General features: G+C 37.3%; 1 protein-coding gene across 1 annotated transcript; it reads left to right on the top strand.

Annotated features, from left to right (window-relative positions):
* The first annotated feature begins 10,339 nt into the window (after window positions 1-10,339).
* On the top strand, window positions 10,340-14,649 carry LOC126832556 (fibrinogen-like protein 1). Its single transcript, XM_050563408.2, has 2 exons — window positions 10,340-10,558; window positions 13,907-14,649. Exons 1-2 carry the CDS (start codon window positions 10,417-10,419, stop codon window positions 14,608-14,610), a joined length of 846 nt encoding a protein of 281 aa, XP_050419365.2. The 5' UTR covers window positions 10,340-10,416; the 3' UTR covers window positions 14,611-14,649.
* Window positions 14,650-14,992: the final 343 nt, after the last annotated feature.

Below are 14,992 nucleotides of genomic sequence, written 5' to 3'. Positions count from 1 at the left end.
ACCTAACAGAAGAAACATTTCCAGTTACATGTGACGCCCAAACGCATGGAATGCAGGTGATGCTTGGGATCATCATGGGGGTCCAACCCAAGATTTGCACGACTCTGACTTTGAATGTTACAGTCATTGTGGCATTGAATTCCAGGGTGGAAACATCAGTTTAATTGTTTTAGTGACCAGAAAACAAATTTTGATATGCGTCGGCTTACCCAAAATGAAAGGTTACGTGCCCTTGGCATGCTACAGATCGGCACAACACAGGCGGTTGTGACGCGGACGATGAATGTTTCTCAGTCTGTCATAAGCAGGCTATGGTCCAGATACCGTGATACACAATCTGTACAGGACAGACCACGCTCAGGTCGACCAAGGGCGACAACTCAAGCCCAGGATCGATTTATCCGTACCTTGGCCTTGAGAAATCGTGTCATCACAGCAAATCAGATCAGCGCTCGTCTTCAAACAGACACTGGTGTGAGAGTGAGTGGCCAGACGATTCGGAATCGACTGCATAGGGGTCACCTTCGCGCCCGACGTCCTCGCGTGATCCCTTGTTTGAGAGATCATCACATTCAGGCAAGACGTCGTTGGTGTAGGGATCGTCAACACTGGGATAATTGACGCTGGAGCAATGTGATGTTTTCAGATGAGTCAAGGTTCACTGTTGATTTTTTGGACAGACGTAGGAGGGTGTGGCGTCGTCGAAACGAGCGCTTCCAAGACGTTAACGTCATCAGACATGATCGATTTGGGGGGTGGTTCTGTTATGGTGTGGGGAGGCATCACTGTTGCTGGAATAACGGCTTTACATGTTGTTGCAGGGCGTGTTACAGGCCAGTACTACCGGGACAACATCTTGGCAGTCCATGTTGTGCCGTTCGCACGACGTCATGGCCGCCGTTTCATCTTCCAGGATGACAACGCAAGATGTCACAGGGCCAGGATCGTTACAGGTTACCTCCAACAACAGAACATCACCACATTACCTTGGCCAGCACTGAGTCCCGATCTCTCCCCCATCGAGCATGTCTGGGACATGCTTGGACAGAGGTTACGTCAACGTCAACAACGTCCTGCCAATGTCCAAGAACTTGCTGCTGCGTTGCAACAGGAATGGGACAATCTGGACCAAAATGACCTTAGACGTCTCATTAGGAGTATGCCACGTCGGATCAATGCTTGTTTGGCAAACAGAGGACGATTTACCCGTTACTGACTTGGTTGTGATGCTGTGGTAACTTTGCTGTTTGACCCCGGGTATCATTTTACCCTTATAATGGTCAGTCTGTGCCTTACTTAGTCTAACGATCATTTGGAATAAATCGATGAATGTGAACTTCATTTCATTTTGTCATTTGTTTCTTCGTCAGTTTCATTAGGTGACTTTAATAACACTTAAAAATCAAATATCCCCTACTTTTTTTGAATAATATCACAGTACTTACAATCTATTTAATTCTAAAGAGTTTTGCACCTCAGAAAATATTAATTTATTTTGTTCAACTGAAATATCCGTAGAGCCAAACAATAGAAATAATCTGTTGATGTATTCTGTTGGTAATGTTTTTTATGGTTTTATTTCGTGCATCTGAATATAAGGGACATATCAGCAGAAAGTGATAAGGATCTTCAAAATTGTATCCACATCGGCAGGTTGGAGAGTCGGTTATGTGTCTTAAAAATGCATGTCCATTTAGATCACTGTTAGATAAACGAAGTCTTGAACTTTGAACTTTTCTTTTACCAATATTGTAAAAAGAAGGTACCAAGTGATCGTGTTTTGAGAGTTTTTGTTTAAAAATGAATAACGTATCTGAATAACGTATAGAAAGATCTAGATTCTTCCAAAGTCGTGTAGTTGAAGGAAAGAAAGAATTATAAAATAGATTAGTTTTACAAAAATAGTATGGTAGGTTTTTGTCATTTCTTAATGAGTAGTTACTTTTTTTTTTGTTTAGATTATCATACAGGTAATCAGGGGTTAGGTGGTTTATTATTTTATATTATAAAAATATCAACTTATGTCTTTCGCGACGTTGTTTTAGAGGCAAATTATCGACTTCTTTATATAGTAAATCATGACTAGTTCCCTTCTCAGCGCCACATATTGTGTGTAAAGCATCTAATTGTAGTTGTTCTAACTGGTTAGCTAAGTAATCCGTGCACCCATCCCAAATAATGCCAGCATAGCCAAAGTGTGGTAAAATATATGAAGTATACTTGAGTGATTTAGTCGGTACTTGAGTGATCTTAAGCAGTTGATAAATTTTGACACTTTATTACAAAGATTTTTTATATGTATGTTCCATTTAAGATTGTTTTAAAAAATAAGCCCCAAATGTTTGTGGTGTGATACTTCATTTATTTTAACCGTGTTCATGCAAAGAGGGATCGAATCGTGCTTAGATGTGGTTGATATTGTTAATGTTTCAGTTTTATCAGGATTAAAGGAAACTAGCCATGTTTTAGCCCATGTGTATATTCTCTCAATATTTTAATCTAAAATTTGGGCACCTTCTGTATGATCAACATATATAAAGATGTATTATCCGCGAATAATTTTATATTTGACTGTAATTTTTCGACAATATCATTTATGTAGATCAGAAAAATTAAAGGACCGAGAACCGAGCCCTGCGGAACACCAGCCGTGACAACTGAGGTACCAGAGTAGGCATTTTCGACGACAACACACTGTGTTCTATCAGTTAAATAGCTTTGAAGCCACTCCGATAAGCCTCCTCTAATACCAACAGCGTCCGGCTTTCGACAGAGACCGACATGCCAGACCCTGTAGAAAGCCTTGCTGATGTCGCAGAACACAATTCTCACATAGTGCCCGTCATCTATCGCTTTTGAAAAGAAATGGTTTATGTTTGTAAGTTGATTTATAGTGGAGTCTCCTTTCATGAAACTACTTTGGAACTTTGTTAGTAGTGAGTTGTCGAACAGGAAGTTAAATATATGCTTGTGTATACATTTTTTAATCATTTAGGAGACTAAACTTAACAATGAGACCGGTCGATAGTTAAAACAATCTGATTTACTGCCTTTTTTGTGGAGAGCCAAAAGCTAAGTTTGGGGAAAAGATCAGGTATTGAGTGAAAGATTAAAAAGAAAACATAGTGGAAAAGAAATTTCTTCAGCAACTGATTTAAGTAATTTACCACTAATATTATCGGGACCAGAAGACTTTGATATATTACCCTATTGATTAGAACACCCGTTAATATATATTACCCTATGGATTAGAACACCCGTTTATGTACCCAATAAAACATTATCATTTATCAGGGGATTTATTGTTGTTATTATACCAATGATGTAAGATTGAGTACTTGTTAACATATTGATATAGAAACAATGATGTAAGTTTGAGTACTTGTCAACATATTGATATAGACCCAATCATTATTGTAAGGCCCGTGATACAAGGGAGATAATTTATGTTATTTTATTTAGAACCAAATGTGGTTGGCTGTTACATGGCTGTACACGTTGAGAATATTCCACTATCGAGCTTCATCTGGCATTATATTTTAGCATAACATTATATACCCCTAATCTGATTGCAATACAGGTCTTATTTTATTAGTATAGAAAAAAAGATAAAAAAAAAAACAAAACCGAAAATAAATTTAGATATGTATTTTAATGGGATTGGATTACCCCCGCCCTTCATACCAGATACGTAAAAAGTTTTTTTTTCAATATACCTTTAATAATTTGAATTATATAAACATCCAAATCAGTCGTCCGTCAATTATTTCTTGCGAACGTCCTGTAGGCAAGTATTTTAAATTAGCAGCCATTGTTTATATGGTCACTAGAAAGGCCCATGTCAATTGTTTAGTTTAAACAATATTTTATTCATTTGAAAAGGATTGAACAACAGGCAAAGCCTATATAAGTTCTTTCCCAGGGATACAGAAAATAATAAACGGATACAATATAAACATATACATAAAAATAAGATTAAATATAATAAATTATAAAACCGAACATATATACAGTTTCATGTGGAAATGATATATACGAAATATAGTTGATGCAATTATTTGATATTATATAACAATAAAATTATGGACTGCTTCAAAAATCAAAATATTAGAGGCGTTCGAAAGATCTGTAGAGCCATTTAAAATTAGATCTAGATTAATAGTTTCTGTGACATATTTTTAATTCAGATAGATGCCAACTGTTATGGGCTACTGAAGAGATTCTACCGAAATAGTGTAAATCGGGTTGGATGTTGTCGGTGGTGCAGGGTGACAGACCCAGTAAAGAACAGTGTACGTACTGGTATATTTCTACTCAATCTTTGTTTTTCATCTCTCAATATTTTTTCAAAGATACATTTGTCGTACTCATTCTTCAATCTAGGGAAATTAGTAGAAAAAAGTCCAATTGCTCGTGATAAACAAGAAAAGGTTTCATTAGATTACACATGGTCGCACTCAAAACGATGCCAATATATTTTACCGGTAAGTTTAGCAATTTGTTAAAATCTTCAAATCTGTTCAAACGAAGTTTCGTTGGTGTTCTGGAAGTAACTCGTGATAAATGGTTTAATTGTGTAATGTGAAACCTAAAAGATTATTATTACTTGGAGAACATGCTAATATAGATGAACAATCTCACTAACCTAAATTAAAACATGAATTAATCTTAATGGTAACAGGCCGATATTATAATAGGTGTGCCTCGAGTATTGTTGACTTTAAAAAGAATATATAAACACATTCCTTGTAGCAAAGATCTGTGAAGTAAGATCCACGTGATATAAAATCTAAAATCACTACAATATTCATAATCACCTTTAAAACCAACCAGTAGGTAAATGTGTGAGAATAAATCTAGCAAAATTATCAAATTTGAGACTTTTTAATTATATCAGCATCGCCCCGTAAAAAAAAGTTGAATATCAATAACTAAATTTGTCTCCACGAAAATACAAAAATTAAACCCGAAAATTTTTAAATTAGCAACTATTATAAGGTTGATGTTTGTATAAAGTTTCAAAAGAGATTTTGAACGGTTAATGAGATATGTTCCATGAAACGGGAGACGCTCCGTCCGTTTCACTATCCCTCCCTTACATCGCCGTGGGGTAATAAAAACGAAACGAAATATAGATCTGCACTTTAATGAGATTGCGTTGTATTTACATTTCTATAGATCGGGTTTCTATACCTGGCTTCGCCCCAAACTCTAATATCACTGAACAATAAACTTAATTGATGAAAAATATACATCTTTATTCATTAATCGAACTGTTTTATATGGCCAAATATTGGTGTTATTAATTAGATTGATTTTAATTAATCACGTGACACGCCAACTGACCTAACCCGGTCATAGACAAAAGATTTGCCACACATTTACTGACTTTTTTTTAACTCCTAAGGTGAATATAGGATTCTCTTGGTGTCTTGCGGTCATAAATAGGCCTATAATATAAATTGTTGCCAAGTACCAGTAACAACATGATATGGATTTTATCTCTATATTATTAGTGGAATTGAGAACATTACACATACGCTAATCATGGATATGCTAGGACTGGTTTTAGTTCTTAGTTTCACAACGGTTTCTTTGGCTGATTATAGATACAGATCTCCCAAATCATGTGAACATCTGACAGTACCAACAGCTACAGCTTATAAATCACTTACTGTTGACTGGATGTTGGATTGTGTTCGTCAATGTAGTCATGATTCTAGTTGTTTATCGGCAACTTTTGGTGGATCTCAAACTTGTTACATGTTTTCTGATTATCAACTGGACTGCACAGCATCTTTGGGCCCAGGTGGTCTATTTGTGACCAAATTAGAGGTAAGTTAACCTATTTTGACAAAGCTATCACAAATTCCATCAGGGATATAAAGGTTATCATCAAGCGCTATAGAGGTAACCTAGAGCTATAGAGGTAACCCACTGCTATATAGGTATCTACTGCTATAGAGGTACCTACTGCTATAGAGGTAAACTACTGCTATAGAGGTAACGTAGAGCTACAGGGGCGTACATAACGATTTTCTTTTGCGGGGGGGGGGGGGCAAAAATATTACCGACTGCTGCACATGCCCCTAATACAAGTAAAGCAGTTGGGAGCCGAGCACCGAAGGTGAGAGTTTTCTAGGGGGTCCGGGGGCTTGCCCCTTCACCCCCGGAAAAATTTGTGAATCTAGTGTTCCAGAAAAGCCATTTCCTGGACTGTAGGGTATGATTTTGCAGAATTCTGATGGTCAGAAAACACATGAGTAAAATACGTTTTAATTTCTCCTGGGATTGAATATGCAACAAGTAAAAATTCTGAAGTTCAACAGATCGCCTTAACATTCATAATTTTAAGATTGTTTACGTATTTCTGAAACAAACACACCTTCTCTTTAACCAATCCAAAAGATAAAACCATGCTTCCGATAACGTCTTACCAACTGTTCGGGCCCCAAGTTCACAAAGCATTCTCAGACTTAAGTTGAGGATTTACTCAACTTTCAATCACTGCGTATGAGAAATATCTTGGTTCTAGAAACACAAAACTCTGCACATAGTTTCTTATTGATGTATTTGATACATTGAAACAACACAAGTTTTATAAAGGGTTATATATTAGTTAATATAATGCGAACAATTTTGAGTAAATTCTTAACTTAAGTTTGAGAATGTTTTGTGAACTCGGACCCGGCTAATATTATTCCTATTCAATATAAAAAAACTACCGAGAACAAATTGCAAAAGAATTTCTTTCACTGGAATCTAATACAGGGATGCTTCAAGGACGCCCAACTCAAAATTGTTATTAGACTCAAGGCATCAATTAAGTAAATTTGCACATGGCCACCAATTGGGACTTTCTGGCCTCTATATATTCGTAACGGTTGGTTTTAGAGCATATTTTGAGAAAAAATTGATCACGTACAATAAATAAATTAAATCGAAATTTAAAAGAATTGACCAGACGGGTGTTCACTGGATGTCTTCGCAATCGTCTGTGTCATTTCCGTCTTCATCGACTGCGCACGAACTTGAACACGAAACATGACATTCGCCGCATCTAGTCAAGCACTCTACACCATACATCTAGTCAAGCACTCTATACCATACATCTAGTCAAGCACTCTATACCATGCCTTTTACACGAGCACTCCTTAGATTTACAGTTACACCGAATAACTTTCAATAAGCCGTCTGGAGTAGGAGCGTTGTCCATTTTTACGGCTAATAAATTGTTTCCATCATTTGTCAGTTTCCACCCCAATAGGGTTGGGAAATGAAATGAAATGGGGTTTAACGTACTACTGTTCTGCTCCGAACCGGGCTAATGAAGACGGGCATACGCCATACAGTGTGCCATGAGGGAAATTTTGCCCGGACAGGGGCACTACGGCCTACTCTTATATCGAATTCCAACTCTCAAGGGATCTTTTACGTGCACGCCAATGTGTACACGGGACATCGGTTTTTCGTCCCATCCGACCTCCAGGCTAGCGAGCCAGCGTCTTACCCACTTAGCCACCGTGACCCCCTCATAGGGTGGTCCAATATATTTCCGTGCCAGTTCTGCACCTGAAGATAAACCCCGAGAGAGTGATACTTCCCGCAAAGTCTTGTCCTGTAATTGAGTGGTGAAGACATGGCCTTCTTCAGGACAGCCCCTTTACCTATACCAAACAGTATCGATGAGGTGCCACACCCTCCGACTACAAGTATAAAAGGCAGAAGTTTGATTGTCCCTTAGGCACCGTATATTCCGGCATGGACGCTTGGATGATACTTTGTGCGATTTCATATAAATCGGGACACTGGGTGTTTTGCGGTGATGACATAGTAGAACTAATAAGTCGGTATCGTCTCCAATCTATCGCAGTCATGGCTATGAGCAGGTCCGCATCGGCTGGTGCTTGCTTGACTGGTATACCATTGGCCTCCAACCTAAATCTCTGAGAAATGAGTTTATCACCGTCAAGATCAACCTCCGTTTTGCCTTGGGCTTGTATCTGCGTTGATGAGCAGTATCTTTTGTTGTTGGTCTCTGCTCGTACGTACCCGTCAAACACAACAAATTGGTCCGGCTTCCGTTTAGCAATCTCAACATATCTGTTACATATGGCGCTGATTGATTGATTTTTTTACCCATACTATACCTGCCCATTGAGCATGTCCCCGTTTGAATAACTAATCTCATCCAACAGCTGAGATGTACCCCCCCCCCCCCCCCACACCACACACACTTCCCCAACACAAACCATTCCGCCCCTGAGAACTATAGAGGGAATACAGGGCAATAGAGGTAGAGATGTTGATGTTTAAGGACAATTTTTCGGTTCAATTTAAAAACATTCTGATATTAAATTTCACTTCACTGTGTCGTGTACCTTTCATTTATTTGATATTAGATGACCGCACCACAAATAACAATCAATGAAAAAACAGAATAAAAGGATAAATGTTTAAAGTGCATCTATCATGCAAATAATTAATCTTGTATTGACGTCACCCTTTTGTCGGTCGATCAGTCGAACTTTACTAGTGCTATCACTCTTTAGTCGGTCCATCAGTTTTCATAAATAAAATAAAACCAATAAAATAAAACCAAGTACGAACAACCCAAACCATTAGACAAAATTCGAAGTCCTAAAAAAAAAAAACAAAAAAAAAACGGTATAGGCAAAATAGTATAATCAGCATATGGACTGTTCACCGTGTACAAAATACACGACAAACAGTGGTAACAGGTGTCCGGATGAGTAGCTGCATCTAAACTATTTGGCGAAATCTCGGTAAAATAGCGTGATTGGCCAATGGACTATCGGTATGCAAAATGCACGTGATGAACAGTGTTAACGATGTAGTAGACAGACATTATCAGGGTGATAGTATACGCGTCAATTAAATATATCTAGAATAATAGCCGAGAGAGACATGTTATATTTACCAATTAAGTCAATATGACAGCCATAAAACTTTTTAAAGGTTTTAATAAGTTGAGTTCGCAAGTATCCCTGTAGTTGAAGCTTAGATGACAAATGCCTCGATCTACTTAAAAAATCAGAATAAAATGAATAAGCTCTCGCGTAAAGTTTTATCTGAGACACAAACACTCCATAAGCTGGTGATATCGAAATGTTACTATTAATAAATGGAAAGTTAACAATCGGAAAGTTAAAGTCATCACGTTTATCGTACAATTTAACACTAAGTTTATGGCAATTGTCAAAATCGAGACGCAGATCCAAGCAGGAAGCGTAATTGTCACTGTCAGTAGTGTTTTTAATTTCGAGTTCATCGGGATATATGAATTCTACATAATCACTAAATTTTGGATTATTCAGTGATAGAACCTCATCGATATATTGATAAGTGAAATTAAAATGTCTGACTAATCGTTTATTTGATTTTACGAGTGCCTGTATGTAATCGGCTTCGTAGAAATAGAGAAACAAATCAGCAAGCAAAGATGCACAGTTGGTGCCCATTGGGATATCTACCACTTGCTGATAAATTTCCCCTCCAAATTCAACGAAGATATTATCAATTAAAAAATCCAACATCTGAATTATCTTGTTGGCGGTGAATTTAGTTTTAGAATCACTATGGTTCTTAACAAAATATGTGGAATTGTAATTAACAACTAAATATTGATATCTAACATTTCCCGATTTAGATGAAAAGACACTGTGAATAATGTCTTTTAACCCAGCTTTTAATTTATTATGGGGAATTTTAGTGTACAAAGTAGAAAAGTTAAACGTTTGTATAGATGAGATTGAAGCAAGTGATCTAGATTGCAAACCATCAAGTAATTCTTTGGAATTTTTTAATATCGATTAAAACCACTACGAGAGTATATTTTGTCACAGTATTTTTGAATACCCTCTTTCAATGCCGTTAGTATAAATGTCAATACTTTTGAAAGTGGTTTTGTGGAACAACGGGATGAACCTGCTATAAAACGTTGCGTGTAGGGATTTTTATGTAGTTTAGGTATCCAATATAACAATGGCAGATCTGTATAGGTATCTCCACATGGAGTACCAAATGAAGTGAGTATAGATCTGTGATTGGATATAATTTCATCCTTACTAAGAGTAGAGCGTTTATACGTAGCACTGTCGATTGATTTCCCGAAATTAAGTTCTTTGAACAGGCAGTCATAAAATCTTTGTAGATATGTAAACTATGATTCCTCATCAACAACCAGTGTCCTTGTAATACAGATATGCTGGCTCGTTATTCTTATGTTTTAATGAAAATTTCTTATACCAGTCTGATTTGTCGTTTTGACGTGAATTGAAATATATTTTATAGGCTGTTTCATTAACCAATACGACTTTACCTCAAACAACTACAGAACCAACTACTGAACTGGCATCAACTACAGGACCAACTACTGAACTAGCATCAACAACCATGGACACTATTATTACTACCGAGGAGATGATCGGGACCACACCTCTGACCTGTCTCAACAATGGAAGCCTGGATTCTGTAACACAAACATGTAAATGTTATAATGGTTATATAGGAGATACATGTGAACGTATCATGATGGGTAAGATACATTTATTTTAGAGTCAGCTCTGATTAATGGGGTTAATAAAACAAATATTTTTAAACATTTATTTTAGGGTAATGTATGATGAATGACGTTAATAAATGACCAGCGGCTGCTAGACAGGATACGCCCACATTCTCTGACTGGGGTAATAAAGACGGGCATACGCTATACAATGTGCTATTTTGCAAATTTTGTCCGGCCTACTCTTATATCGAATTGCATCTGCCAAGGGTTCTTTAACGTTAATAAAACAAATGTTACGGTGTCCCAGCATAAATAAATATCTCCAAACATCTCGACAATTATACCACAATATATATTAACAACATGGCCGTTTATTTAGTGACTATAAATGTAAGAAACTCATTTAAGGCTTGATATATATATACACACACCAATTATACCACAATATATACTCTTCAAAAAAAGTAGTGACTATTCAGAAACAATACAAAACTGCGGAAATGCGCTACTGTTTTTATTAGAAGTAACCAGTGTATGTTAATAACAGACCAATTGCCTACACATGAACATAAACAGTGCATATGGGCGGCTTATCAAAGAGATACACCGTCAAAAGTGAAAATGGACGTTTTTGATTTTTGTCTTAATGAGTAATTGCTCCACCAATCCTTAAACATTCAGCAATTCGTCGTGGCATGCTCCTAATCAACCGTCCAATCACGATTTGGGGCAATCTGACCTACTCCTCTTGCAGTGCCACGGTCAATGGGCGTCCTCGCTAGAGATAAAGGGACATAATTTATAGGCGAGGCGGTCCCACGTCACCTCATTGTTTACCTTATAGCAGTTTTCCTGAACATTCAATACGAACTCGTGTGTTGACAAACGTTAGTTTTTGTCGTTAATATGGAATTTAATACCGATACGGTTCTCTTACCATCGATAAGGTCACGTGGAACCGAGTTTTTACTAGCGACACCTGGTGGAAATTCCTTTAGTGAGGACGCCCATTCTTGCAGTGTTGTCGGTTGACGTTGACGTCTACGAACACGTCTCCCGATCAACTTAAACGTAACACGCCAAACAGTAAATCTTATACAAGAACCGAAGTGTCAAATTTGACAATGATTCCCTCCCACGTGTATGGCGCTATTGCGTGTCGCATGTGCAGTTCAGTGGTTCTGTTGGGGCGATAAGTTCTTCATCTGTGAACATACCCTCAAAGCATGTCAAATGTCCATGACTATTTATCATATCGCAACCTGCATAGATATTTGCATTTCAATATCCCCTACTTTTTTTGAAGAGTATATATTAAGTACAAATATATATTGTGGTATAATTAGAGTGTGTATATATATACTCAGTCAAATTAAAAACTTGACACTGATGAATTTCAACAAATTTTTTTTTTCTGGTAGGTCAAATAAATTTTAAAGTGTTTATAACGATAGTAAGTAGTAAGAAGCCTTTAATTTCATAAAATTGTAAAGTCACGTGGATCACGTGACTTTTGAGCATATAAAGATGAAGAACCTGAAAAACACGTGCAAACACAAACTCGTGAGGTTAATCGATGCAAGTTTGCTTAAACTGAACACGCACACGTAACTTGAACTGGAAAAACCAATTAAAATTGTTATTTTCATCTTTGTTAGAAAATGTCGCGCCTTTCAAATGTATAACATCTACGTGCTATAGGTAGGCTCTATGCTGGTCAGTCTGTGGTCACTGTTGCAAGAGCCTTTAATTGTTCACGCCAGACAATAATTAATCTTAAAATGAGAGTGCTTCAAACTGGAACTATTGCCGACCGCCCAAGGGATGGAGCGCCACGTGTGACGTCACTCCAAGCAGATCAAGCAATACGATTACGTCATCTTACGTCACTCCAAGAAGATCAAGCAATACGATTACGTCATCTTAGAAACAGATTTGTCACTGCAAGCTCCACAAGCAGAGAGATGTTTGGTGGAAGGGTAACTGCACAAACTGTTCGAAATCGCTTGCAGGCTGCTGGTCTTCGAGCTCGGAGGCCCTATAATGGACGAATATTGACACCTCTTCATCGCCGTAACCGACTTGTGTGGGCCACAAGACACATAAGATGTACTCAAAGACAGTGGAATTCGGTTGTCTTTAGTGACGAATCTCGATTCACTTTGAGATTTGCCGATGGCAGGGTCCGAGTGTACCGCAGACGAGGTGAACGTTACGCTCAAGTATGCGTCAGAGAAGTTGACCGATTTGGTGGCGGCAGCGTCATGGTTTGGGGTTCTTTTTGTGCACATGGACGTTCTCCTTTTGTTGTTGTCCAAGTGAACTTAAATGCTGTCCAGTACAGGGATCAGATTTTGCAACCTGTTCTTCTTCCGTTTATGCAGAGACATGGGCCTGGACTAACGTTTCAACAAGACAATGCTCGACCCCATACAGCAATTGCTACCCAGATTTTTAAAAGAAATGGCAGTGTCCAATTCCTGGATTGGCGGTCGCTTAGCACCGACCTTAATCCTATTGAACACATCTGGGACGAACTGGGTCGACGTGTTCGTCAGCAAGTGAATCGACCACTGACGTTGCAGGACCTTCAACATGCTCTTGCTGAGCAGTGGCGACGTCTTCCTCGGGTAGTGTTTACTAATGTTCTGAGATCCATGAGAAGACGTTGTGTGGCAGTACGAGACGCTAGAGGAGGCCACAACCGTTACTAAACACTTTATTCCGATTGTTCTCCAAGTCTGTGAATTTCATTTTGGGGGGTACTGTGACATAACGAACGTTATCAATGTCAAGGACTTTCGGCGAGACGTATTCTTGCTTTCTGTTGATGTCAAGGTCGTCTTTGCACAACATAACACTAAAATAGTTGCCTTGAACCAAATATTAAAAATCTAGTCCCAAAAATCCCGAGTGTCAAGTTTTTAATTTGGCTGAGTATATAAACAAAAAAGATGTTTGAAAAGAAAAGAAATTACATATTTCAAGCTAGCTTTAATATGATGGAACTGAAAGCGCTAGCTTGAAATATGTAATTTGTTTTCCTTTCAAACAACTTATTTATTTATATATCACCTGAGAGCTGTTTCCAGAACTTTTTGTATATATATATATACACACACCAAGCCTTAAATCAGTTTCTTAAATAGGCTGAAAATGTTTACGCTTGTTGTGTGGGGCACTCTACAAATGTTTCTAAACATATCTAAATTTGAAGCCAGAAAAAAGACGTGCCATAGGCAGATTTAGCTCTTACATTATACAATCTTTAATTCTTCTTTGGTTAATTCCATTAAATAATCTCTACACATTTCATATAATAAAGTTAGCGGATTGTGGAAGAATGGAAAATATATACGTTTTATATCTATTTTTCAGATTGTACAGAAGGGTTTAAATCAGGACATTATAATGAGGATACGTACGATAATTATTTTATTAAACCTACTTTAGCCCCAACAGCTTTTGAAGTTCATTGTAATATGAAAGACGGCGGTGGTGGTTCCACACTCATGAAGAATTCGGAATGGTGGCCATTTGTGAACAGAAATGAAAACTGGAACACCTATAAAGATGGTTTTGGTGAGCTGGAAGATAATCATTGGCTTGGTCTTGACCAGATTCACTACATCACCTCAAGTCGTCCACACCATTTATTTATAGAGGTCATCAGTGATATAGACTTGAAAGGAAGATGGCGGAAATATGAAAACTTTAAAGTCAAAGATGAATCCACCAATTATCGTATGACGTATTCTGGGAGTTTTCCATGGACCCAGTCAGAATCAAGTGCTGATCCTGACTGGACCAAAGTCATCGAGTCGACACCATTAGGTGATTCTATGATTGGGTTAAACGGTTCAGCTTTCAGTACATTCGACAGAGATAATGATATGGATGCTGGTAGAAACTGTGCTCAAGAGTATCAAGGTGGTTGGTGGTACAACGCATGCGCAGATTGCAATCCAAATGGCGAGTTAAAGATGCCGAGAAATTCAAATGCAGTCAATGAAGCCTTTTGGAAATATGATTTTATGAATAACTATACACCACATATAGAGATGACTCTCAGAGCAGCTTAAATCGTATACATTTTCTGGTATAACTGTTTCATTTCGCCAGAGCGAGTCACAAAATGATAATTCTATAAATGATAATGCTATATTTGATAATGCTATAATTCATAATGCTATAATTCATAATGCTATATTTGATAATGCTATAAATAACAAAACTATAAATGATAATTAAATGAAATTAAAGGCTTCTTACTACTTACTATCGTTAGAAACACTTTAAAATTTATTTGACTTACCAGAAAAAATAATTTGTTGAAATTCATCAGTGTCAAGTTTTTAATTTTGGCTGAGTATACTATAAATGATAATACTATAGATGATAATACTATAAATATAAATGTTAATACTATAGATGATAATACTATAAATATAAATGTTAATACTA

Source organism: Patella vulgata, chromosome 9, assembly GCF_932274485.2.
Source record: "Patella vulgata chromosome 9, xgPatVulg1.2, whole genome shotgun sequence".
NCBI classification, from domain to species: domain Eukaryota; kingdom Metazoa; phylum Mollusca; class Gastropoda; family Patellidae; genus Patella; species Patella vulgata.
This window is presented reverse-complemented; position numbering and strand designations above follow the sequence as displayed.

Excerpts from the sequence above, each read along its gene's own strand:
- LOC126832556 (XM_050563408.2), top strand. The coding sequence starts at position 10,417 with ATGGACACTATTATTACTACCGAGGAGATGATCGGGACCACACCTCTG. Across the intron at positions 10,559-13,906 it reads ATGTGAACGTATCATGATGG|ATTGTACAGAAGGGTTTAAA; the intron begins GTAAGATACATT and ends TCTATTTTTCAG.